Source organism: Typopeltis vanoorti, chromosome 8 (genome assembly GCF_054136105.1).
Source record: "Typopeltis vanoorti isolate ZY-2024b chromosome 8, IOZ_Tvanoo_1.0, whole genome shotgun sequence".
In the NCBI taxonomy this organism is placed as follows: domain Eukaryota; kingdom Metazoa; phylum Arthropoda; class Arachnida; order Uropygi; family Thelyphonidae; genus Typopeltis; species Typopeltis vanoorti.
Genome location: NC_143556.1, coordinates 21,125,800 through 21,151,708, shown reverse-complemented (window position 1 = coordinate 21,151,708; position 25,909 = coordinate 21,125,800). Strand labels below are relative to the sequence as shown.

General features: G+C 36.8%; 1 protein-coding gene across 3 annotated transcripts; it reads left to right on the top strand.

The window, feature by feature from the left end:
• Window positions 1-13: 13 nt before the first annotated feature.
• On the top strand, window positions 14-25,571 carry LOC150103810 (uncharacterized). 3 transcript variants are annotated; one of them, XM_090396553.1, is made up of 3 exons: window positions 14-271; window positions 3,538-3,799; window positions 24,733-25,571. In XM_090396553.1, the coding sequence occupies exons 2-3, from the start codon at window positions 3,551-3,553 to the stop codon at window positions 25,003-25,005; spliced, it is 522 nt and encodes a 173-aa protein (XP_090252679.1). In that variant the 5' UTR covers window positions 14-271; window positions 3,538-3,550; the 3' UTR covers window positions 25,006-25,571. The 3 variants fall into 3 exon arrangements, 2 of the variants coding, with proteins under 2 accessions (XP_090252679.1, XP_090252678.1); XM_090396552.1 differs by having other exon boundaries at window positions 15-275; XR_016548662.1 differs by lacking the exons at window positions 14-271; window positions 3,538-3,799 and adding an exon at window positions 19,717-19,870.
• The last annotated feature ends 338 nt before the right edge of the window (window positions 25,572-25,909 follow it).

The following is a 25,909-nucleotide window of genomic DNA, read 5'->3' as shown; positions in this document are numbered from 1 at the left end:
AAGAAACGGGTGTACTTTGAACAGGTCTGTAACTTTGCTTTTGATTTAACAAAAGCCCAACGTCATTTACGTATATTTAGGTTCCAATATAGAATTCCTGTCAGTTTCAACTGCGAGTTCAACCATTTAAGATTCACATAAAAGTTACTTGTTCACAACTTTTTCCTTTTGGATTCCTTCTGTGATATAACGATTTGTTCTATCTTTGGGAAGACACCAAAATAATCGAACAGTAACAAAAGGAGTGAAGATCGAAAACAGCAATTGAAGTGTAGGTATGTTTATTTTATTTTTGTCGCAGCTGTATATATTACGTTTTCGTTTTAATTTTTTTAAAACGAATTAATTCATTTTAATTAATTAACATATTCATATATATATATATATAAACAAAAAATATGTTATAAATTTCGTACAAACTGCAATACGTTTTTGGCAAAAGTTACAAATTTCCTAATGACGTAGTTAAGGAATTAATGTACAGTGCTTACAGAAATCGATTCAGAGAGACATTTCAGTATGGAATATGCCCATACTGAACTGCGATGCAGCTCTCACAACGTCGTACCATGCTTAGCGCCAAATGATTCTGGACTTCTTGAAGCAAACTGGCCCACTCCTCCTTCAGAGCAAGGTTATAGCCTTGTTTGTTTTCTGGAGGGGAATTTCGACCAGCAAATGCCTCTCCCTGTTATGTCCCAAACGTGTTCTATGGCATTGAGGTCTGAGAAGGAGCGGGCTGGCCACTCGATTCGATTAATACTATCGATTCGAAAGTACCACTTTCATGCCAGATCAAGTGTTGTGGTTAGAATCTGAGGAAAGACTAAAACGACCCTCATCTGTATAGAGTACATTAGCCTATTGGTGCCTTTTTCATTTTTTATGGATACAACACCACTGAAAACGTGCTCCACGATGAGCTGTGGATAAAGAGACGCAAACTGCAAGCTGCGGGTGTACAGGCCTATGGGCTTACTTGTCACAGACTTATCGGCCCAGTTTGTCGAGATATCCCCGCACCTCTGCTTGAATGAAGCCGAGTGCAAACTGAACTGCCGTGATGCTTTGATTGCATTTTGCTAATCAGCTAACGCCTTTTTATTCCCGTATATACGGGAGTAGGCGAGGCCATTTAGCCCTATCTAACTTTTGGAGACTGAGTGGGCAGTTCAATCTCCACTGGTACCCAATCAGAGACAGATGGCCCAAGGCTATCACTAATTAAGTGGCACGCAGTGAAGAGAGACGGCTCAAATGTGCCGCCATCTCGTGGTCTCTAACCCTAACACAATATATTTAATGTCTGAAATAATGTGGGTTCCACGGTCGATTTTCTTGAGTTTACAGGACGAAAAACCCGAGTTTCCGGGAGGAAAAACCTGCTTGCCCATGCCAGATATCGACTAACTCGGGAACCGGTCGAAAAAAGGCTTAGAAAAATTTCCTCTAGTCGCCGACTAGACTCGAAACCAAGACTTCCTTCGTGCGGCCTAGCGCGGTGGTGTGCAAACGCCACATCCACTGAGCTACACAGGCTCTTGCATTTTGCTATTATAACCAAAATTCTGTCTTCATGCCCGATTGAGCGAGATGCAACCGCTTAGGAAACGTCTGAAACGCATTCCATTGGTTTAAACGCTGACAGAGCCTGGATGCAACACTATGTGAGGTTCCAAACTCCCTGGCGATATCAGTAATTCTGCAGCCGTCATCAATGCTTTCCAATACTTTTTTCCCGCGTGAATTCATCTAGATGATATCTTTGAGACATTACAAGATATCCAAGTTTGCAACTTTATTTCTTCGCGAAAAGAGTTTCCTTCAAACACAATTCGCTTAACGCAGCCTTTTGGATTTTATCCTGTACCCACTTTCTACTCGAAATCGTCCGATATAGAAATTTCCAGAAACTAATTCGTCTGTTATAGTACGCCCACATATTCGCTACCCTTCGACACTTCTGCGCATGTCACAAAAAGGAGAATCCATTCCGATAATAGGGTAATAAATCCGTCTTCTGGGATGAGTTGTTTATTATTACACGTCGGAAAATTAACTTCTCTTTTATGATAATTGTAGTTTTTAAAGTGGTAATTATTTTTCTTATATAACAATTGGAAAATGTTATCTAAAAAGCGCGTGATTTCGTGTGTTGGCAACCAATTCGTACGTCCTTTATTTCTTTCTCCCTTTCAGCATGAATCGACTACTCTTGACTCCAAGCCAAGCGAAGATCTACAAAAGTGGACATACTTATAGTTGCGATTGTAATATTCAGAAATAGTGTTCTTCCTTAAGTTTTTGACACCAGTGTACATACATATACATATTAACATATACTTTTATTTCATCTATTTTTTATATTTTTTATCATTTTTCACAATCACCATCGTCTCGTGCGAGATGGCAAGATTTTTTCTTGCTTGAAAGTTAGGGTTTTCATTCCTCAAAGGAAACAAATCGGAAAGAAGAACATACTCAATAAACAGACAAAATTATTGTCTTAATTTTTTTTTTTTTAATGTTGAGTCCATACATGAACGGTTGGTTGATCAACCTATAGTAGATAAGCCAAAACAATAACATCCTCTTTCCATTCGTTCTATTGGCAGTTTATCATATTTTATATCAATTTATTATCATTCATCTTCATCAACATCAAGAGTCGTCATCGATTTCGTGGAGTCTCCGTAGCTGAATAGGTAAACGAAACTCTAGGTTCGATTCCTGTCCATGACGTGAGGATCCTTTATTGGGTCTTTTCGGCTAAAGGTGTTCAGCCTGCCTCATACGAAGGTGAATTGTTTTCCTCCCGGAAACTAGATTTTTTTCATCCTTCAAAATAGACAAACATGCCTCGTGACCACCCATATCTACACAGAACACATCGGGGAATGAATGTAGCCTGCATTGCCACCGACTAGAAACTAGTAACTTCTACCAGTATCTCATATTGGATCCAAATGTCAAATCTGCTATTCTGGATACGCCCACACTCTGACAACAATAACATCAACTTCATCATCATCATTATTCGATAGAATTTCCATCAGTGGCCAATAGATTAAACCTTGATACATTTGTCTGTTTATATAGCCTTTCCCTTTTGAAAATGGCGAGAGGAGAGATTCAAAAATATCTAACCTCGAATGAGAACGCTAATTTAGACATTTTTCAATCGCTTATTTTTATTCCTTGAGGCAATCATTTTGACAGTAGTATTACACATACCTTTGGAACCACGAGAGCTACGTAAAGGAATAAAGCGCATGAAATATGTAATAAATATTTATTCATAACAAATATTGCAAAAACTATTAATGCCTAAATATTGTTTACTTACTTGATAAAATACTTGGGATTACAGATATGGATTCATGAAATACGTTAAAATCAGTTAAATAAATTTAGTTGGAGGAGGGTAAAAAACATTTACCTCTTTTACCAATTTACGTGATTTTTGCAAGGTTTGTAAGCAGAAATGTCTTGTCTTTAAAAACTTGTTTTAAATGCATTTTATTTATTCATTTGCAGGAAAAGCATCAGAATGCAAAGGAATTACGGCGCTACTTTTGACACGAAGAAGAGAAAATCAAATTTTTCAAACGTTAAAACAAAAAAAAGCCGATCTAATGATTCATGTGAAGAAGACAAAACTATTGACAGTAAAACATCAGAAGATACAACAAAAAGGGAAAATAAAAAGAAAGAAAACTTACCAAACAAAGAAAGGAAAGTCACCAAAGCACAGAAAGCTTTTAATCATACATGCAGTTTACTAAATGATATTGGGAAGGTAGGTTTTTAATCTTAACTACATACACTATATTGACATAAGTATTTGGTACATTAGCTCTGTTAAAAAAAAAAAAAGTGTTTGAATTACATTTCTAGTACCGAGATGAACTGCCTTTGGCTTGAATGACAGCAACTACCCTTCTGAGCATGCTTTCAACCAATTTATGATACGTCGCAACAAGAATATTCTTCCATTCCTCGCGCAAAGCTACCCCATTGATGATGTTGATGACTGCCCCTCTGGTGTAGAGTAAATTCAGCGTCTCAGAGGTCTGGAGCCTCTGAGAGCTATCTTGCAGTATGTCACAAAGCATTATCATGCTGAAACATGTAAGGGTCACAGCGTGAAAGCATCAAGTGTTCCAGGATGTTCAGGTATCCATCAGACTATGGTCTGGGGCACGTTCATCAATGGACCAAACCCCCCAGCCAACTTAAATAACCCCATAACATTTTTGAGCCTGCAACAAATTTGACAGTTGGATTGGTGTAGTCCGGTTGGAACCGTTCGGGTAATCTCCAGATCTAAACACGACCATCAGAGCGAAAGATTTGGAAGATTGAATCGTCGTTCCACAGAACCTTTTCCAATCATCTGCTGTCCAGGAATGATGTGAAAGACACCAATCCGAAATAAATAAACAAATTTATTTTATTTCGTTTTGCGTTGAGAAGGGGCGGGGATTAAAGTGCTGACAGATGTCCCTGCAGCATTTCCCAGATTGAGAACGATGTCCGCCTCTTATAGCGGATTCCTCGAACATACGCAAACGGAGCTTGTCGATCTCGTCAGTGAGTGTCGGTGGCCTCCCAGGGCATTTTCTTGCTGTGGTAGCATCATCAACATTCCATCTACGAATGGCATAAGCAACAGGGCAATTCGGTATATTGAGACGGGTAGCAATGGCATAAACAGACTGATCACTGATCTCGTACCCAAATACCATTACATGGTGGAAATCTCTCAGTTTAGCTAAACGTCGTATCTTGACATCGATTGCAGTTGAAAACATGCAGCGCATCCCAGCTTTTATTACCGGACTTACGTAGACGCTCCCTCAATAAGTGCATGTGGCAGGATCCGAAATTTACATATCCATTCGAGGAGCATAACAATGTGCGCTCCTTGTCACATAATTCTCTTGGTTTGAATCCCATCGAACATTTGTGGAGATCACGTGGAACACCCTGTCCTCCGTTCGAAGCCATACATTGCTCAATGTCGGATCTCCAAACTTTATTTTGTCTACTTAGTCTAGAATACCTCAGGACACCCTCCGTAGTTTTGACCAAAGGAGACTCAGCTTGCCACTAGGCAGACGGTTATAATTTGGAACTTGGAACTTCTTTCAGTGATGGACTGAGTCCTTGGCTCTTCAGCCCTTCATCTGAATTTTAGTTAGTGGATGATGGGATTATTGTGGGTTAATTACCGGTCTTTGTGAGCTTTTTACGCTGTATCAGCTTTCTCTTGCGATGAAGGATTGGGGTTTTTTTGTGCTTGAAACGATCTGATGGCTTGTGTTCTGCTGGGTGTCGAATTAGATGATTTGCGTGATTATCTGTTATTTTGAAGAATTTTTCTGCAACGCCTATCATGTAGGTCTTGATATCTATAAGGTTGGCTTCTCGGTGTAATTGAAGGTTTCTGATGAAACAAGGGGCATTAATCGCCATTCTTAGACATTTATTCTGGATCGTTTGTAATCTTTGGATGTTTCGCTTAGCCATATGTACCCAGGTGAGTGAGGCATAAGTTAGTTGAGGTCTTATTACTGATTTGTAGAGGAGAACCTTGTTGTTTATGTTTAGGAAGCTGTTTCTATTCAAGAGTGGATAAAGCTGTGCTATAGTCTGATTAGCTTTAGTGGAGATTTATTTGCGTGTCTTGGAGTTTAGGCGTTTATCATGCTGAACTCCTAGATATTGGACTGAGTTGTGTCAAGGGATGATTTTTCCAAACATTTGTATGGTTGTGTTCCGGTCTGCTTTACGTCTGGTAATTAGTACTGCGGAGCTTTTCCATGGGTTGATTGATATACGCCATTTGCAGTAACAATTCTCTAATGCGTTGATTGTATCTGCATCTTGTTTATGGCCAGTTAAGGATGGAGTGACCTGACTATGGTAATCGTGTCATCAGTATAGAGATCGGTGATGGATGGAGATAACTTGGGGAGATCTGCCATGTATATGGAAAAGAGCAAGGGAGATAGCAAAGAGCCTTGAGGGACTCCAGCCGTAATTCTTCTTGTAGTGGATCTGATTCCATTCATTTTTATTCTGAATTGTCTGAAGCTCAGATATGATTTAATGAGTAAACCTAGTGGTAATAGGAATCTTGCTTGATGTAGTTTGAAAATTAGACCATAATGCCAAATTCTATCAAACGATTGAGTTATGTCCAAGACGACTGCACCTGAGTGTTGTTGCCATCAACTTTGTGTGATGTATTCGACGACTATGTAGATTTGTAGTGTTGTGGAGTGATGTTTCCTAAAGCCGAATTGTTCATCCTGTATGACGTGGTTGTTATCTGCTGCCTCTTGAATCCGTGTGAATATAGGCATGCGGCTATCTTACCCCTACAAGATAGGCGGCTAATCGGTCTATAGTTCTGAGGAAACTGTGTATGTTTTCCAGGTTTTGGAATTAGGAAAACATCTGCACGTTTTCATCATTCTAGGTAGTACTTTAGCCGTAGGATGGCATTAATATTGGCCACCAGATAAATAATAATATTATTATCTTTACATAGAAGTAGTTTTAGCGCCTTGTTTGTGATTCCATCTGGGTCCTGAGCCTTTTTGTTATTTAGTTTTCTTAAAATTTGATATATCTCGACTGGTGATATGGATTTGTTGTGGGATGGGAGTGTGGAGTTCAGAGTTATTTAAGCACTTAGGTATGGATTTTTCTTATGAAGTTTATATCTATATTGACATAATTGGGGCTGAATTGTCTTCCCAAGCTGCCTGCAAATTCTTCTGCTTTTTCTTCATCATTGCAGGCTATTCCACATTCACCTTTGAATGGAGGAAGAGTGTTAAGGTTTTGAGCGATGCGATCTCATAATTTTCCACAAAGATTGATCTTCCGTCTTTAGGTGTTGTAACTTGTTCCAGAGCTGGTTTCGGTGATTCTTCAGAGTATATCAAACCTGGTTCATTGCTCTGTTGATTGCCTGTTTATCTGCGGGATCCATTGTTCTTTGATATTGTCTACGTAACCGGTTTTTTCTGGGTTTTATGTCCTCTGGGAGACAATTTGGCGGTGTACGGGTAACAAATATAACCATATTTGTTAAATGTCATATTGCAGTTAATATTTGCTTTTCAAAGGATGTCACTGCCATTTCTGTTTCTTCGGGAGATGTAGTGGGCCAATATTTTCCGGAAGTGCTGAGGAGAATCGATTCCAGTTAACAGTTGTGGTGGTATTTTCAGTTAACTCCTATATGGTGCCTAGTTGCAATGTGATGGGAGTGTGGTCAGAACTCAAGTCGTTAATTGCTTGCATTTGGTAGCTGTGCACTATTTTTTAGTATAACCTATATCGAGTACTTCAGGGCTGCTGGTTGCTCCGTAGCGTGCGGATCCGTGGGTCCTATTACTGTTATATTTCGTGAAGGTGTATAAGAGTAGAGTATCCTTCCGTTGATATTTGAGTTTCTGCTATTCCAGACTGAAGGATTGGCATTAAAATCTCCAGCTACGATTACTGCGATTAAGGATTTCAGAGAACAATGACTGTGTGTGTGTCTTAGGATATCCTTGACTTCTTGAGTTGAGTTGTGTTGGTTTGCTGGAATTCAGCAAGCATTTCTTCTATGCAGCCTGTTATGGTCTGTAGGATAGGTTTGTTAGTTTGCTGTGAATGGTTTATTCTTAGCTTTGGGTCTTTATGTAGATTGGTCTTGCTACTTCAGCGTACGTGCTTCCGTCCGTTGTGGATTTTGTGGCTTGATGGGAGACGTGCGTTCTTGTATGGGTCTCTTGTTTTGGAGTTGTATCTTCTTATTGATTTGTGCTTTGATGATTCAGTCTTTATGACTAAATCACAGATAGTTTGAAGATCGTAGATGTGTTTCTGGTCTTTGCTGATTTCTACCAGTACTAGAGGATATGGTGTCTTATCAGCTCTATGCATATAGCTTCTTCAGTAGGTCTGACTTTAGTAGATCTTACTTTTGTAGGTCTGAAACCTCTGTTTTCGAGGTCTGCTTCAACTTCGTCTGTTCAGATTGATTCTGTTATCCCTCTCAGCACAACGTTGAGATTCTTTTCACTACTGAGTGCAAATGTATGGTAGGGTAGGTTGCTATTATCCAATAATTTGGTAAGTTGTCTGTAATCGGTAGAAGTTTTTGGTTGGATGCGAATTCCTTCTTCTATATTGGTGACTTTCGTAAATGACATTTCCAGATTTCAGAGTGAAGTGACTATTGATGTCCATTGATTTTTGTCACTTAGAATGACTGGGGGTATTCTTTCTCTTCAGTTTGTATTATTATCAATTTTTATTTGTATTGGTTTTGTTGTTTCTCTAGTAAAGGAGATTTTCCGTTTTTTTTTTTTTTTGTTTTTTATACTTCCCCGAGCTCCGCTGATCGATGGCCAACGCCGTCATGTTCTCATGGTGTCATTTTTCTAGACTGTCTTCTGTGACGATTGTGGGGGAATCGTGTCATAGAGTTTAACTCTTCCTGGCCAGTTATTATTAAGTACTTCCCCTAATCTGATGAATTCCCGATATACGTCTTCGAATTTTGTTTCATCTATTAGTTTTTACATGTCCATATGTCTATCAATGTCAAGTATCAAACCTTAGAGTTTGATCAGCGGGTCCCACTACCCAAATCCCGTAGATCAAATCGATGATCTACCAGCAAGTAAAAATCCCACAGTCACAAAGAGACGCTCGAAGTAACGGTGGAAGAGCCGTGATTTTCACTGGGCCTCAGCTAGAGCTTTCTACCTCCCTATATAATCCATACATACACCACTGTTCGACTTTTCGGTTGTGGCCTACACATCCATTGACCCCCATGCACATTTCATGCAGAGGGGGAGAAAGTAGAAATTCGAACTGGGATGGAGCCCGTGCAATGCGAAAAACACGAAATGCCACTGAAATTGAAACACGTCCTCGTCTAGCGCCGTTCCAAAACTCGATGGTTATAATTCTGAAAGTAAAGTCCTAAAAAGAACTGGGCGATGAACTGAGTCCTTGACTCTTTATCTCGTCATTTGAATGAAGAGAATCTGTATGGATGGAGTGTTATTGAGCTAAAAGCTCTAGTCATGGCTGAGTAACGGCATTAACCGAGCCTCAGTTAAAACTTCATTGGCTACAGCATTGCGATCCGCTGCCCTGTTAGTCCTAAAAAGGACTGAGATCTCTCTTCTGTCCTCCCACAGTTATAATGTTTGGGTCTCCCACGGTTATAATGTTTTGGTCCATGAATATATATATATATATATTCATGGACCAAAACCATAGACACATGTACTATGCGTAAATAACTTCTGCTTTTATATTATGTTAATAAGAATATTAATATACTGGTATGTTAGCATATTAATAATCTGCTAACGCCTTTTCCTCACCAAAGAGAGTAGGCGAGGCCATTTTATCCCAACTAATGTTGAAGGCTAGTGAGCATCTGGCTACTAGCCTTCAAAGCCTCTATCCTTCGCCTATCACAGAATAGATGTCCCGACACAATTAAGGACTTTAATTGGCACCCAGGGAAGAAATTATGGCAGACATTTCATGAGACTATCAGTGATCGTCCAACACGAAACTAGTTGAAAAACGGTTTAGAAAAAAGTTCCTGTAGTCCGTAACTGGAATCGAAACTGAGAGCGATTTTTTGTTCTGGTGATTTAGTACTATGGACGCAAACGTCATTTGCACAGAAACTGTCTTATTAAACAAACAATAAATACATCATAGTAAATAATATTTACAATATATATTACCCTGAGTGATATCACCATTTGTTAATACAACTATTTAATTTTTAATTTTGTGAAATTACTTCTCATGGAGTGAAAGAATGATTATAGTGTCAGAGGGCGTTTCAGTTAAAGACGTAACTATTCTGCCTCCGGATGGTGACAGTGATCATTCGATACTTACTTGGTAAGTGACTAAGTTTACGAATGTTCCATCCAGAAAGGGTTACATGCTGAACAACAAAGTAGGAAATTATGGCCAACTGAGAAGTATACTGAGATCAATGGAATGGGATCGGTTGCTGGATGGGAAGCATTTAAACCATACTTAAATGATGCGATATCAGAATGTGTCATGAGAGTTCGAGGAATAAATAGGGCATGAATCAAATGGATGTGTAATCTTATTAAGCAAGAGATTCATAAGAAAATGATGATAATGATAGGGAAGGAATACCGTCTGCATAAGATGATGTCCGTTATGAAAAGTATAAGCAGCAGTCTAGAATAGCCACAACTGTTCAAAAGCAAAGTATGAGTATGAAAATAAACTGGTTCTGAGTGCTAAAGACAACCCACAAGAATTCTAGCGATATGCTGCAAGTAAAAGAAAGATTCATATGAAAAAATAACTCTTTTAAATGCAGATGGCATGAGGGTTACAGATGCAGAAAAGGTTGTTCAACTAATGAGTGCCGATTTTGTTAAAAGCTATCAACCTGACATTACGTCACATTGAACTCACTGCTATCTCTTCACTGGATGAATAAACTGAGGTGTGTGAAGATGAGGTATCAGAGCTATTGCACAAATTGAATAAGAATTTAGCAATAGGGACTGATGGGATATCCGCACGTGTGCTAAAGAGTGTTCAGCTGAACTGGCTATTCCTCTGATCAGGTTGATTAATATGAGTTTTTGTTAAAATTCTTTCCATTCTGCAGAATGGAAAGAATGTACGGTAATTCCATTGCACCACAAGGATGGTGCAAAGACCAATGTATCCAACTATCGACCAATTAGTATCTCAAAAGTGGTGGTGAATATTTTGGAAAAATTAGTTATGGCTCGTATTCAGAAATGGGTTGACAGTGAATCTCTACTTTGCAATGAACAACATGCATTTACTAAGGGAAGGTCGTTTTAGCAACTTGCTCACATTCTATAATAATGTTACCATTGAACTAGACAAGGGGAAAGGATACACAATGATACTTTTGGATTTTGCTAAGACTTTTGAGAGAATACAGCATGGTAGACTGTTGCATAAACTGGAGAATATGGGTTTGGGTTATAGAATATTAGCGTGAACAACAGGGTGGCTGACTGACAGATATCAAAATGTCGCATAGGGTGAATGTGAGTCTGTAAGATTTAAGGTAACCAGTGGTATACCACAAGGATCGGTGCTTATTCCACTGCTATTCAATCTGTACATTAATGATATTTGGAAGGATTTGACAAGCGACATACAGCTATTTGCTGATAATGCAAGGATTGGTAGGTTAATCAGAATGATGCTAATATCCAGTACTTGCAAAATGATTTGAATAGGCTGGAATTGTGGGCATGGGAAAATTTATTCAGTTTAATGTCAGTAAATGTTGTGATTCACTTCGGCATGATTAGACATCCAATGTTGTATTATAATGGTGGGTTTATGATAGAAGAAACTAATGAGGCTAGGGATCTTGGAGTGCTAGTGGATAGAAAATTGAAGTTCAGGGACCATGTAGCAAAGATGGCAAATACACCTCAAAAGATAATTACAATGCTGAAACGAAAGTTCACATGTAAAGATAAGGATGTCATTTTGACTCTTTACAAGGCTTTGATAAGACCTAACTTGGACTATTGTGCACAGCTCTGGTCTCCTGGTTTCCGTTGCGATTTTGATATATTGGAGTGAGTGCAAAGGAGAGTATAAAAATGATATTTCGATTGTGGAATTCTGATTATGTAGTCAGATTGAGAATTTGTAGAGTGCAGACACCAGCAAACAGGAGAAAGAGGGGAGATATGATTGAGATGCATAAACTTCTGAAAGGTTCATACGGGATTTCAAATGTTGGAATTATTCAATTTATGGAGGGTGGGAAAAGGACAAGAGAGCATTCTTGTCCTTCACTTACAAATACAACTGGAGAATATATATGTCATGATAGTTGTGTGTAGCATGTGACTTTCCTCGATGAGTCCGTAACGCCTTTGAGGTCTCTCTTAATAATAATATTAAAAATAAAAAATAAAGGGAGTAGGCGAGGCTGTTTAGCCCTATCTAACTTTTGGAGACTGAGTGGACAGTTCAATCTTCACTGGTAGCCAATCAGAGATAGCTGGCCCAAGGCTATCACTAATTAATCGGTATGCATTGAAGAAGGCGGCTAGCAAGTGCCGCGATCTCGTGGTACCTAACCCTAACACAATATTTTTAATGTCTGAAAATAGTATGGGTTCGACGGCCGATTTTATTGAGTTAACGGGACGAAAAACCCTAGTTTCCAGAAGAAAAAACCCGCTAGCCCGTGCCAGAGATTGACTAACTCGGTAACCGGCCGAGAAAAGGTTTAGAAAAACTTCATCTAGTCACCGGCTATATTCGAATCTCGTGCTGTCGAGCGCCATAGAGTGCAAACGCCACTTCTACTGAGCTACACAGGCTCTACTACTACTACTAATAATAAAATAATAATAATATTATTATTATTATTAAGACCATAAATCGGATTCCCAGGAAGAACAAAAAACAAGGCTTGCCACGACCCGCACCAGTCATAGTTCGTCTGATAAGCAAGGCTGCAAGAGACAATCTCATAAAAGCCAGCACACTAAAAAAAAACAGTTGTCAAGGTTTTAAACGCAACGCAAGACAATACCATCAGATAGATGTAATCACACCAGAATACATCAGCAATTGTACTTTCGAATCACTTGATGCATGGAAACAACACCCAGTACAGGCGGGAGGACTCTCAATTTTGCATATTAACATCAGAAGCATCCGAAAACATTGGTTATTGTTACAGGTTTATCTGAAGAATTACACCGGTATTATTGATATATTGGTCCTAACAGAAAGATCCATAACTAATGACCAAGCGACTGCTTTCCAAATTCCAGGCTTCCAACAACATAGATCATGCAGTCAAACAAAAAGAGGGGATGGAATATTAATATTTATCGAATATAAAGTAATAGCAAAAGAAACTGCCTATCAATTTGAGCATGCTGAAACCCTTTGCCTCAAAATTACTAATACAACAAATAGAGCATCGCATAATACTAAATGCTATTTACACGCCACCAAACTTAAACATGATAAAATTCTTACAAGAATGGCTTTCACGCCAAGAAATATGCTCAACAGAATACCTAATGATAATCGGCGACATAAACATAAATATTGCAAACGAAAACCAGAACAACACTGTACAATCCCTAGACACGCTATCCATGTATAATCTAATACCAACAATAACATCATGTACTAGAGAAGAAATATTCGGAAATACTATCACTGCTTCCTGCTCTGATCATATAAACGTCCGAGCACCACCAAACTGTTGCACTGCATCAGTCATAAAATGCAAAGTAGCAGATCATTACTTCACGGCTCTAACCCTTCACACTAAGACATATCCATGCAACGCCCCACAGAAGAAAAGCAACACAAAACAATAATAGACGAAGAAGTAGTCAACCATGAAATTAGAAAAACCAACTGGGAACACATGGCATCAGATTCCGCAGATATCTTATACAACAACATTAGACTCACACTGGAGGAAATATATAAGAAAGCTGCAAAGAAAGTCAGAATTAGCTCAAAAATAACCCAATTTCCTTGGATAACACAAAACTTAATCCTAGTAATATACAGAAAGGACGCTGTATGGAGAATTAAAGCGATATCCAAATAACACAGCTTTAAAAACTGAATATAGGATAACAATGAATCACCTTACAACACAAATAAGAAATACAAAAAGAAACTACTACAGAGACAAATTAACTTCTGCACAAAACAACATGAAACAAACCTGGCACCTGATCAACGAAATGCTGGATTGTGCTCCCAACGCCACCGCCTCCGAAACCATAAAACAAACACAGCTTCATGAAAGACGCAAAACTTATCCAACAACTAGCAAATGACTTTAACCAATACTTTGCAGACTCCATCCAAGAACTGCACAAAAATATTCCCTCAATCAGAAAACGTGATCCTCCACTTGGACCACTATCAAAACAGACATTATGGTTCCCAACGATAAAAGAAGCACAATTTCTCTCTGCAATACATCAAATCAAACCAAACAAGGGCCCAGGAATTGATGGCATAAGACCTAAGGATATCAAGCAACATGCAACTAGCTTGGGTCCTATCCTACTAAAATTAATAAACAAAATATATAAAACAGGACAGATACCAAGTATGCTAAAGACCGTCATAATCACACCCATATACAAACATGGAAAAAGAAATTTAATCAGCAATTACAGACCCATAGCAACATTAGCAATTATCAATCAAATTATGGAGCGGATCATACTGAAGAAACTCACAGCATATACAGAGAACTTTCAAATTATCCCCAAAGCACGATATGGTTTTCAGAAAAATAATGGAACGATATCTCTCTTGGAAGACATTACAAACGTAATTAATACCGTCTTAGACAAAAAAAATTGCCATGGTAATCTTTCTTGATCTAACTAAAGCATTTGATACACTCATACATAAAACATTGTTAGAAAAGCTGATGCATATTGGAATAGACGGGCCTCTGCACAGGTGGTTTACAAACTATCTCCAAAATAGAAAATATCACACATATTGCGTCAAACCGAAATAGAGAGTCACCAGTAACCTGTGGAGTGCCACAGGGAGCTGCATTCTCCCCAACTGTATTCAACATTTACACGCACGATATTAACCAGCTACCTCTCAAAGGTAAGATATTCCAATACGCAGACGATACAGCGATAATATCCATCCATAATAACACAAACATAGCCCAAGCAAATATGCAACATGACATAAATCTGATCGCAGACTTGCTCACGAAAAACTCCATACACTTAAACTCAGAAAAGACAAAATTAATATTCAGAAATCCACTGACTCGACCAGTTGATAACAAATATATAACCATCCAACATTCACTTTCCAACATAAACAACACACAGAACAGCAAAACCGTTACAATCACTCAGGTTGAAACAATACGATTCCTTGGAATTTACCTCGATGCAGATATGAATTGGAATAGGCACATAAATCATCTACACAACAAACTCCGAACAATAAGTGGCAAACTCTATAGGTTAAAAGACATAGTCCCCACACACCTAAAAACACTAATATACAAAGCACTATTCAAAATATACTAAGATACGCTATAACAACGTATGCTTTCGGTGCACCCAACAAACTAAATAGATTGATCTCGTTACAGTACAAAATCATAAAACTGATCTTTTGGGAACAAAGTGACAATAACGACTTCATATACACTGCAATGTCAGAATACAAAATACTGACAGCAAAACATTTATGTCACTATGATGCTTTGCTAAAACATTATTTCTATGCCAACTACAAAACAGTCAGAAACACATATAGCATAACAAGACCTCAGACTACTAGTTATAATACATATAAATACTGGTTATAATACATATAAATGCAATATTCACCATGGAAAAGCCACACGACTCTTCTACATCCCAGACATGATAAACAAATTACATTTTGAATACAGAAACCTTACAAACTACAATAGCCTGAAAAGAGCTCTAAGGTCATACTATGAACAAGAAACACGCACCCAAAATACCATACAAACTTAATGAAACAAAATATATTCGTTCAGGCTTCGAGTTCAGCGACGCATCAGTACATTCCAGGTTAGTGGGGGGGTGCGCGCGCGAATTTCTCAATCATAGATTTCGTAGCTCTCCAACACAGCAAAAAAAAACAATAAATAATAACCAACAGGTGTCATCCTCAGATAAGCTTAAAGACAAATTACTTCTCATGCAAGATAAATCATATGTAACCAAATGCATGTAATGTACGTATCACATGTAAACCCATATATGTAAAATATATATTATATGTAAACAAATTTACGTAATGTAAGTATCATATGTAAACAAATGTATGCAATGTAATCCTCCCATTTTCTTAGCGTCACCTCACGTCACCCAGTGCTGCGCGCCACACACGGAGATCTTAGCCAACGCTTCTGCGCGTATGATTGGGGGGGGGATACTTATTTGCGTACGAAAGGGTGCACCTGTACTCTTTGATGCACGTGCTTCGATTCCGGCCATTTCTATTTAATCGGATTATCTCTTTCACCCAGTAATTTATAAGTACTTACACTTAAGCAGTTCAGCAATTCACAATACTTTATAATATCACATATTAAATGAAGGATTCTCAGCTTAGTAATATTTTAGTGAAATTTACAAGAGTCTAGTACATTCTGGTACATCAATAATTGATTCAAAATTGCAAGCCCATGTTAAGTCTGAAGGAAACGTAAATTAATTTAATTTTTGTTTAATTCAGAACTTAACAGTGTGATGTGCTTCCTGTTTTTTATGTTTGCTTTATACCACTGGAGTAAACGACCTCCGATTCCAATATGCGTTACTTTCGTTAACAAGGTTTTGTCTGTTAGTGTGTCAATTGTTTTTGTTAGGTCAATGAATACGACTAATTTTATTCTGTTTTTATCCAATGTAGCATTTATTAGGTCTGTGAAACTAATAAATGTTGCTGTTCCTGGAGTGTTGCTGTTCCTTTATTTTTTTGAAAGCCATATTGTGTTTTAGGTATGATTTGAAATTTTTCAACGTATGTGGAGAGTTTGCAGTGCACGATGCGTTCCATGATTTGGCTGATTACAGACAACGGTGCGATGGGTCTGTAATTACTTATAATGTTTCTTTTTTCATGTTTGTGTATGGGTGTGATTAATGCAATCTTTAGTGTTTCAGGTATGTGACCCGTTTCGAAGATTTTATTTAACAGTTTTTGTGTAACTGGACATAGGTTGGTTGAGTGTTTCTTGATGTCTTTTGGTCCGATTCCTTCTATTCCCGGTCCTTTGTTAGAACTAATTTGTTGAATTTCCAGTGATAGTTCTTCTTTTGTTACTGTGGGGAACCACATCGACTGGGTTGCTCATGGACCTACTGGAGCATGTTCGTTTGTGTGAGGAAAGGTTGTTTCTTGTAGTTTTTGGACAGAGTTCACGAATTGTAAAATTCGTGAACTCTGTTTGAGGGATTCGGGGTCGCAAGCAAAGCTTTGTTTTATTGTTTCTGAAGCAGTGGTTCTGTGTATATTGTCCAGCATTTCATTAATCAGGTGCCAGGTTTCCTTTATGTCATTCTGGGCTGTTGTTAATTTGTTACTGTAGTAGTTAGGACATTCTGTGTTATTAGGACATTCCGTTTTCTTTTGTATTCAGCTTTTAAAGCGATATTGTTTGGCGACTTCTTAAGTTGTTTCCATAGGGCATCTTTTCTTTGTATGTCTGTTAATATGTTGTCTGCTATCCATGGATTCTGTTTTGTTTGGGAGCATATTTTTATTTTTGTTAATGCTTTGTTATATATTTTATTAAATGCAAGTTTAAGATTATTATATACAGCTTCAGCAGATTCTAAAAATGCTATCTGGATCCAGTCTGTTTTTCTGATTTCGTCGTTTACTATTGTTTCGTTTAGAATGCTATAATACTCTTTTGTAGTCTCAGAGAGTTTTATGGGATCTGGTTCAGTGTGTAACTGCAATGCTGTGAAATAATGGTCTGCCAGTTTGCATGTTATGACGGCTGCTGTGTGACTGTTTGGAGGGGCCCGTATATTTATATGGTCAATACAGGGTGAGGTTGCTGTATTTCCGATTATCTCTTCTGGTTTGTACAACTTTATGGATGGGGTTATGTTATATACTGATAGCAGGTCTAGGTATTGTTCTGTGTTGTTATATATGTTCCTAATGTTTATATTCATTTCTCCTATTATTATCAAGTATTCTGAGACGCCTTCTTTACTGGCTGAAAGCCATCTGTTTTGTTCATCTAAAAAATTTGTGATGGTTAAGTTGGGTTGTCTGTATATTGCGTTTAATATCAAGGAGTTTTCTTTTTTTATGTTTTTAATTTCGATGCATATGTTTTCTGCGTATTCTAGGTTATAGTTTATTTCTGTTACTTCTAGTTTATGTTTGGTAAATATTATTATACCACCTCCTCGTTTGGTTTGTCTGCAGTGTTTGTGTTGTTGGAAGTGTGACATTTGGTAGATGGTTGCCTCTTTGTTTATCGTAGATACTTCAGTCAGTATTAAAATGTCTATGTTGTCTATATCTTCCTTCAGATAAGCTTGCACGATCAGCCAGTATTTTTGAATGCTTCTGATGTTGATGTGGAGAATAGATAGTCTTTTTTGGGGGCAGTCACTTGTTTCCATTCTACTATTGATTTCAGAATGTGGCAATTATCATGTTCCGGGGTGATTACATCTGCTTGATGGTCTTCATTCATGTAGGTTGGTGTGCTGTTCCCTTCTTTACGAGTCGTCAATATTACTTTTAATGCGGCAGCCTGTTGAGAACTTCTATGGATTTTATTTGGATTGGTTTTGCGTCTTGTGTCTTTTTAAGGAATATTTTGCTCTCTCTTATCCATATAAAGTGGTAATTTTTTTTCTGTTTTTACTTTCATTGTTTGGTAGAATAGTTTCTGATAATATTAATAATGTGGCATACATTGGTTTTTGCCATGTTTATTTCTAATTTCTAATTATATAAAAACAGTTGCATAACAATATTACACATATTGTTATATATATATATTAGGATAACCAAGTTATTTTATAAACTTGGTTATTTTAACTCCTAATCCCAAGTATGCAAACAATTATTAAGTTTGCGCCTGAAACAAAGTTCAAGTCTAAAGATGATACAACACCAGGACAACTCATTGTAAAGGTGAGTAAAGCTCTGATCACTATTCTTAGTATTTTCCCATAATGTAAAGCACATCTCACTAGAAGATGTATACTGCAATGCATTATGGGTGGGGTCACTACCCAGACCGGTTTCAACCTTTTTTGAGGTCTCCTCAGTGAGTAGCTAGACCCTAAATACCAAGGTTATAGTAATACGGAGCCTTATCAACTTTACCCATAGAAGTTACAACAAGGTGTTTTTATTTTTAATAAAAATGAAAAAGTTTGAAACCGGTCTGGGTAGTGATCCCACTCATAAGGCATTGCAGTATACATCTTCTAGTGAGATGTGTTTACATTATGGGAAAATACTAAGAATAGTGATCAGAGCTTTACCCACCTTTACAATGAGTTGCCCTGGTGTTGTATCATCTTTAGACTTGAACTTTGTTTCAGGCACAAACTTAATAATTGTTTGCATACTTGGGATTAGGAGTTAAAATAACCAAGTTTATAAAATAACTTGGTTATCCTAATATACAATATCCCCAAGGTAAAAAATTTATTACACACACACACACACACACACACACACACACACACACACACACACACACACATATATATATATATATATATATATTCTTTCTTGCATACTAAATAACTGTTTTATTCTAATTATTTTGTTTCGAATTATTACCTTATTGTTGATTGAAAGGAACAAAAATAAATCACTCAATAAATAACTGATAAACTATCGTGTCTTTCAAGTCGTATTTATTATAAAAGTGCACAAAGTTTATTTAGCACTTGAGGGTTTATTACAGTCCATTAAAAAAAAAAGGTAATCTACAGTACAAACACTATCAATGGCCATGATTTACTTCCACAGCAAGTACAGGTTTCCAGTGAAACTAATAAAACGACATTTCCAAAATCGAATATGTGTGTTACACACGATCTCTATGACTATGTACACAAAACGAGGTGAAATAACATCCTGACAGATAAGGAATAAAAACCAATGTCTGATAATGAAATATGTGGCTGATATAAGTAGCATACGCACGTCTGAAAGTTAATGTTTGTTTCGTGTTGTGCAGAGATACTGGAATTTTTCTCTTGTCACTCTAAAGGTAAGGTTTAAAATCATTTGGAAATTTCAGTGAGGTCACTTTGAATAACCTGTTCGGCAGACGGTGCAAATAGCGCTGTATGCACTATTGTTTTTTGTTCTGTTTAATTTATGCAAGATGTCCAAGCATAACTAATTTAACGGAACTGAATTATTGATTAGTTAAGTAAGAAAACTTGAGATTTTTTTCTTTCTCTGTCTTAATATAGCCGGCGTGGTAGGATTATTGTATGCAATAATATTAAATGTGCTTACTTCTTTAAATGCATGACCATTTGCATTTTTATTAATTTATCGCAATGACGTCATAGCTTAATCAGTTTTGTACTTATTTATCGATGTGCCAAACGCAGCTGTCACAGAGGACTAACATGGCGTAAGCGAACGAAAGTTGAAATCTGTCTAGATATTGCAATTTTTCTATGACTGTTTGCAGGAGGGAAATCTCGAGTGTCTAGGAAGAAAAATCCTGCCATCTGCGTTGACTCCAGTTAACTTATCTTTAGTTCAAAAGTTAAGTTCCTCATGTTCTTAGAATTAGAACCAAGGTATTCCTAAATGAAGGACAAATTCTGCGACATTCTTGCAACTGTGCAATCGTGAACTTCCGGAAAACAAACGCCTTTCTGTGAACCTGGATTGCTTTCATTCACTGGACATACCATTACTGAATGTTGTTATGGAATTAATGAAGGCAATCTATTATAATCAATGATGCGTCTTGTAATAGAGCGAAAACGTACTGAGAAACCTACTTGCATTGAAAATCAGTGAATTGCAATGAAAATTAGCTTAATACGTTGACAAACACGAATGTGGCTTCAAAGCATTAATGAACAATACTGTGGAATTTCTGCTTCACTTATCGAGAACTTCAGGCAGCCAAATATCTTTATTCTAAATCGAATCAGCGTTATTCTCAATTGTCTGAAACATATCGAGACGTTTGATCTGGAGAGAACGAGGAATGCGGGGCCATCCCTTCACCATCAGAGTAAAGGACACTTATAGTAGAGGCAGTATTCTTGTCTGATAGCAAAAGAATAATCAATGGCCGCACTCTTCTTCATGGTGGTTTTTGATAGAGATGCTCAGAGGTAATGAGAACATATCCTCGAATTCTATAGACGACTTTTGATGCATAAAAATGCCACTGCCCATAGAGCTCAAGTGGTGAAGTATCTTGAAACGGAAGATATCCAGCGACTGATGTATCCAGTACGATCATCACACTTATCTGATCGAACGCCCTTGGGTGTGGCATTGCCCGCCAACTGCCATCGCCTCGGTCACTTCGTGAGCTAAAATCTGCTAAAGTCTACTATTATTAAGCCAGTTTAGCCGTCCAAATTGGGCGACTTACACCTTATTTTCTAAGTGCTTAGTTAATTTTGTGAAACTCCTAAAGTTGCAATTGGATATCATAAGTTGCAATTTTAAAACATGAAAAACATGCAGATAAAAAAAAAAGAAGTAATGTGACGAAGAAAAGCAGAAGAATGAGCTACTCAAGTTTATGGTTAAGGATTAATGAAAGATGGATAGATGAATTATGTTGTAACAGGATTACAACCGCCATCTCTATAAATAATACCAATGTATCTTAAATTAATCTAAAGGAAGTAATACAGAATTCATAAAAGGCGTGTTTCATGTTCAAATCAGATTTAAATTGTCCCATTTAAACAAGAAATAAGTTCATCTTTTCCTTATTTATTCCGAACGTAAGGTGTATTTATGCATGTTTTTTGATAAAGATCTGGAAAACATTTCCAGATCTTTATCAAAGATCTGGAAATGTTTCCAGATCTTTGTTTTATATTTCTTCATTTAATTATAAGGAATGTCGTGACATTTTCCTTTCCAGTTATTCTGAAAAGCTCTGCTGTGCTAATTTTTAATAATTTTTCCAAAGACCAGAAATAGGAGGAAACTCATAAGGAGATGAAAAACTGGATATCGTTTGGAGGTGGTTGTTTACAGCCTAATGATCAACAAACTCCACTGTTTTGATAAGGTTTGAAGAAAATGCATGACCGGATGAATAATCTAACTGATCAATGCTTGGGAGTGCCAGAGAAAAGGTATAATACTCTAAGGCATCGTTTCTTAAATTTTTTCCACTCGCGACCCCTTTTCGCCCGAGAAATTTTTACGCGACCCCGGGTATACAGGTATATAAATAGGTATACAAATCAAACACTTACTGATAATAAATCATAAAGAAATTTATTTTAAAAGTACTCTTTGATAAACATATAATTTTATCATTTGAATAAAGAATTACAAGCAATTACCTCGAATCTGAATTAATTTTTGGTCGTTGCGCGTTCAGAAACCTTTTACTGTTGCCAAATTTTTCATGACCCCTCCACATTCGGTTACACTGTGTTTAAGAAACTTTGCTCTAAGCGATGGCTGGTTTAGAATATGCAAAACTGAAAAAGTCTTTTAACAATGAATTTACGCATGGAAAACATATTAAGTCTTCTGTAAGGAAGTGAACTGGACGAGGGCAAACATGATCATCTTCACTATTGATGATTAGGTTGTTAACAAAAATTCAGAAAAGAGAAACAGAGTGAAGTATAGTTAGTAAGATATGGATAGTATTTGGTGTAAAAGAAGAAGAACATATTTAAAATAAATTTCCTCACGATCTTGAGATATTTTAACAGTCAAACTTGTTGATTATAAAAGAGTCATTTATGACATGTAATAAGCAGGCAAAGAGGAAAAGGCAGTGGGAAGAATAATTCGACATCTATAGAGAATATCCTTAGAAACATGTTTTTGATCTTTCATTGATTTAATGAAAGATCAGGAACATAATCAGATCATAATGAAATATGATCTGATTATAAAGGATTTTCAGCACTTTTGATACGTTTAATGTACACAACTAACTGTGAATCAAACTCTTTTAGCATTACAGTAATCCATTTTCATCTATTACACCAAAAAATAGAAGGAAAAAAATCTGATTTGAATTATACAATTACATTCAGCGATAAGTGCTATCGATAGTCATTGTGAATCATTTCGTGCTGACTGCTGTTTCACAGAGATACTGAAAGTTCACTCAAAACTCAAAAGTACTAAAAGATAATACGACAGATAAAGAAATTTTAATGTGTTTTTGTGCAACACATTCAAGCAACGTTACAATTTAATTTATATGTAATCAAACACGTCTGATTAATGATAAATTACTCATCAGTAATGAAATATATCTCGGATATGGATGACAGAGATAAGATAATTCAGCAAAAACCTACATTCGGTTGAAAATGTTTCTAACGCACAGGAATTCAGTTTCATACTTTTTCTCATTTTTATATTTAACTTTTTTAAATAAAATTAAACAGTTCTGGTTGGCAGAGTGGATAGCATAAATGCTCTGCAACCAAGTAGGTAGTTGGTTCGCATCCCACAGTGAGCAACGATTTTTTTTAAAAGCCTGCTCTGGACGAGCTTGTATAACTCCTTGAATTAAGACTTGTTTCTTATAAATAAATAAAATAAATCAGCTAACGCCTTTTATTCCCTTATAGGGAGTAGGCGAGGCCTTTATACTCTATCTAGCTTTTGAAGACTGAGTGGGCAGTTCAATCTCTGCCAGTAGCCAATCAGAGATAGCTGGCCCATGTCTACCACTAATTATAGCAGCCACCGATGAAGAGGCTAGCAAACAAGTGCTGCCATCTCTTGATATAACAAGATATATTACTGTCTGAAATGATGTGGGTACTATGGTAGATTTTCATGAGTTTATGGGATGAAAAACCCGAGTTTCGGGAGGAAAAACCTGCTTGCCCGTGCCAGAGATCGACTAACTCGGAAACCGGTAGAAGAAAGGCTTAGGAAAAGTTCCTCCAGTCGGCGACTAGACTTGAACTTAAGTCTAAGTTCGAGCGACCAAACGCCACTTCCACTGAGCTACACACGCCTGGCTTGTTTCTTTAAAAAAATTAATTAATTAATAAACCGTGTAACGCCTTTTTATTCCCAAAGGAAGTAGGTAGAGCTCCTTTAATCCAAACTAACTTTTGGAAAGTGGTAGACAGCCAAATCTCCAAGTTTAACCATTAACGATAGCTGAGACTGGTGACCGATTATTTTTGAAGTTATCATAGAAAATACAGATGCCGCCATTTGGGGATCCTGAACGCTAGCTGATATACTATAGTCACAAATAGGATGAGGTCATTTTTTCTGAGTTGCAGGATTAATAATCCATCTTTTCTGGAGGGTCTCTACTTGCTTATATGTCAAAGATTGACTAAATCAAGAACATGTACAGAAAAGTTCCTCTAGTAGCAGACTAGACTACTTATAAATCTATCCTTAACCTGACAGCCCGAAGGTAGTAAAATGCGAAACTCTATAGTATGTTTCTCGAACTCCGAAGAAATCTTTACTCCGAAGAGCACTGAATAAGAAATTATGTTTTGTTGCTATTGACTCTGTCTTCACCCTCCTCACGCTTCATATCACTTTCTTAGTTTACTGAATTTGACGCCTGAATAGTTTTCGTTATATGTTTGGAAAAAAGACCTGAATTCAAATCCATTCAGCGAGATTTCAGTATTTTAAGCTTTTCCCAGTCGAGGATGAGCTGTCTTCGATAAAGGAAGTAGTTTTTGTTGTTCTTGTTGTTCTTGTTGTTTTTCTTATCGAAACTCTGCTTTCCTTCTCATACGGCAAACAATCTATTCGGAGAACTCATGCAGTTTTGACAGACTCTTAAATGTTTTGATAAAATTTGATGCCTGAAGATATTTAGTATTCATCGCTCACACATATTCTTTATCGATATCGAAAGCCGTTTTTCTAATTTATTATTTTCATTTATTTTTGCAGTTGCTGAAACGGCCGATCGACAAAATTCTTAATAAGAAAATGTCACGTGTTGTTGAAGAAAATGAAAATGCATCTTCTACTGAAGAACTGCCATCCGAAAAGGAAGTCGTCATTGAGAGAACGAGGGCTCTGAAAAGTGTGGTGCACGAGGAGATTTCAGAAACGTCCAAGGAAGGAGATAAAGAGGAAACAAAAGAAGCATTGCAAGGAAACATCCCTGGAATTTTACGTTCCGCACCAACTAGAAAGGGCCGTCAATCAACTCAGCAATAAAATAAACTAAAAAAATGAAACAAGAACATTAGAAACATTAGCGAAAATTTTAGGTATCGGTTATAGTGTATTGTGGGTTCTATATATGTTTGTGCAAGTGTTTTTGTACTGAAAGTTCTATTAACATATAATATATGCATTGACTGTTGCTGTTATTTCATCAAATAGAAACATCTAGTTTGTCTGTGTATCAAATGCCATATTTTGCCAGAATTGCTGGGATGCTGTTTTTAAATTTTATTACCACTAATCAGTTTATTTAGCGGAAACAAACTATTCATTGTAGGTTTACATGTTCATTTGACAACTGATTTATACATTTAAAAAAAAGTAAATGCTTACTGAATAATAACGTTAAATAAGATGGTCAAAACATTGTTGAAGTGTTGGAATGGTTTGTAATTGTATCCGGTCAGTATTGATTTTCTACCAAAAAAAAAAATGATATAGTAATGTTCCCCCTCCATTCCCTTCGTTTTATATACTTCATTTTCAAATAAAGGAATGTTTCGTTTTGTAATAATTATCTTATAGTAAATAAATAAACATGTTAATTAATTAAAGAAGCTTTTTCTTTCTTTTATTTTCTTTTTCTTTTTTTTAATAAATAAAAAATGAGAAATAGGAAATAATGAATAGAAAGTGTCTGAACTTTGCAACTGGGAGCATATTCTAATATTTTACAATGATCCATAAATATGCTTCTCAAAGATAATATAAAAATTATTACAAATATAAAAACAAGATTTTGTGTTGCTGTTATTGGTTAATAGGAATAAATGAATAAAATAACTGCACAAATGGACCCTTAAAATTTTGCAAGTGTCATAATGATAAGATTAAAATCTAAAGAAACGGTAATAATAATACACATACTACTGAATAAGAAACTTTCATTTAACAC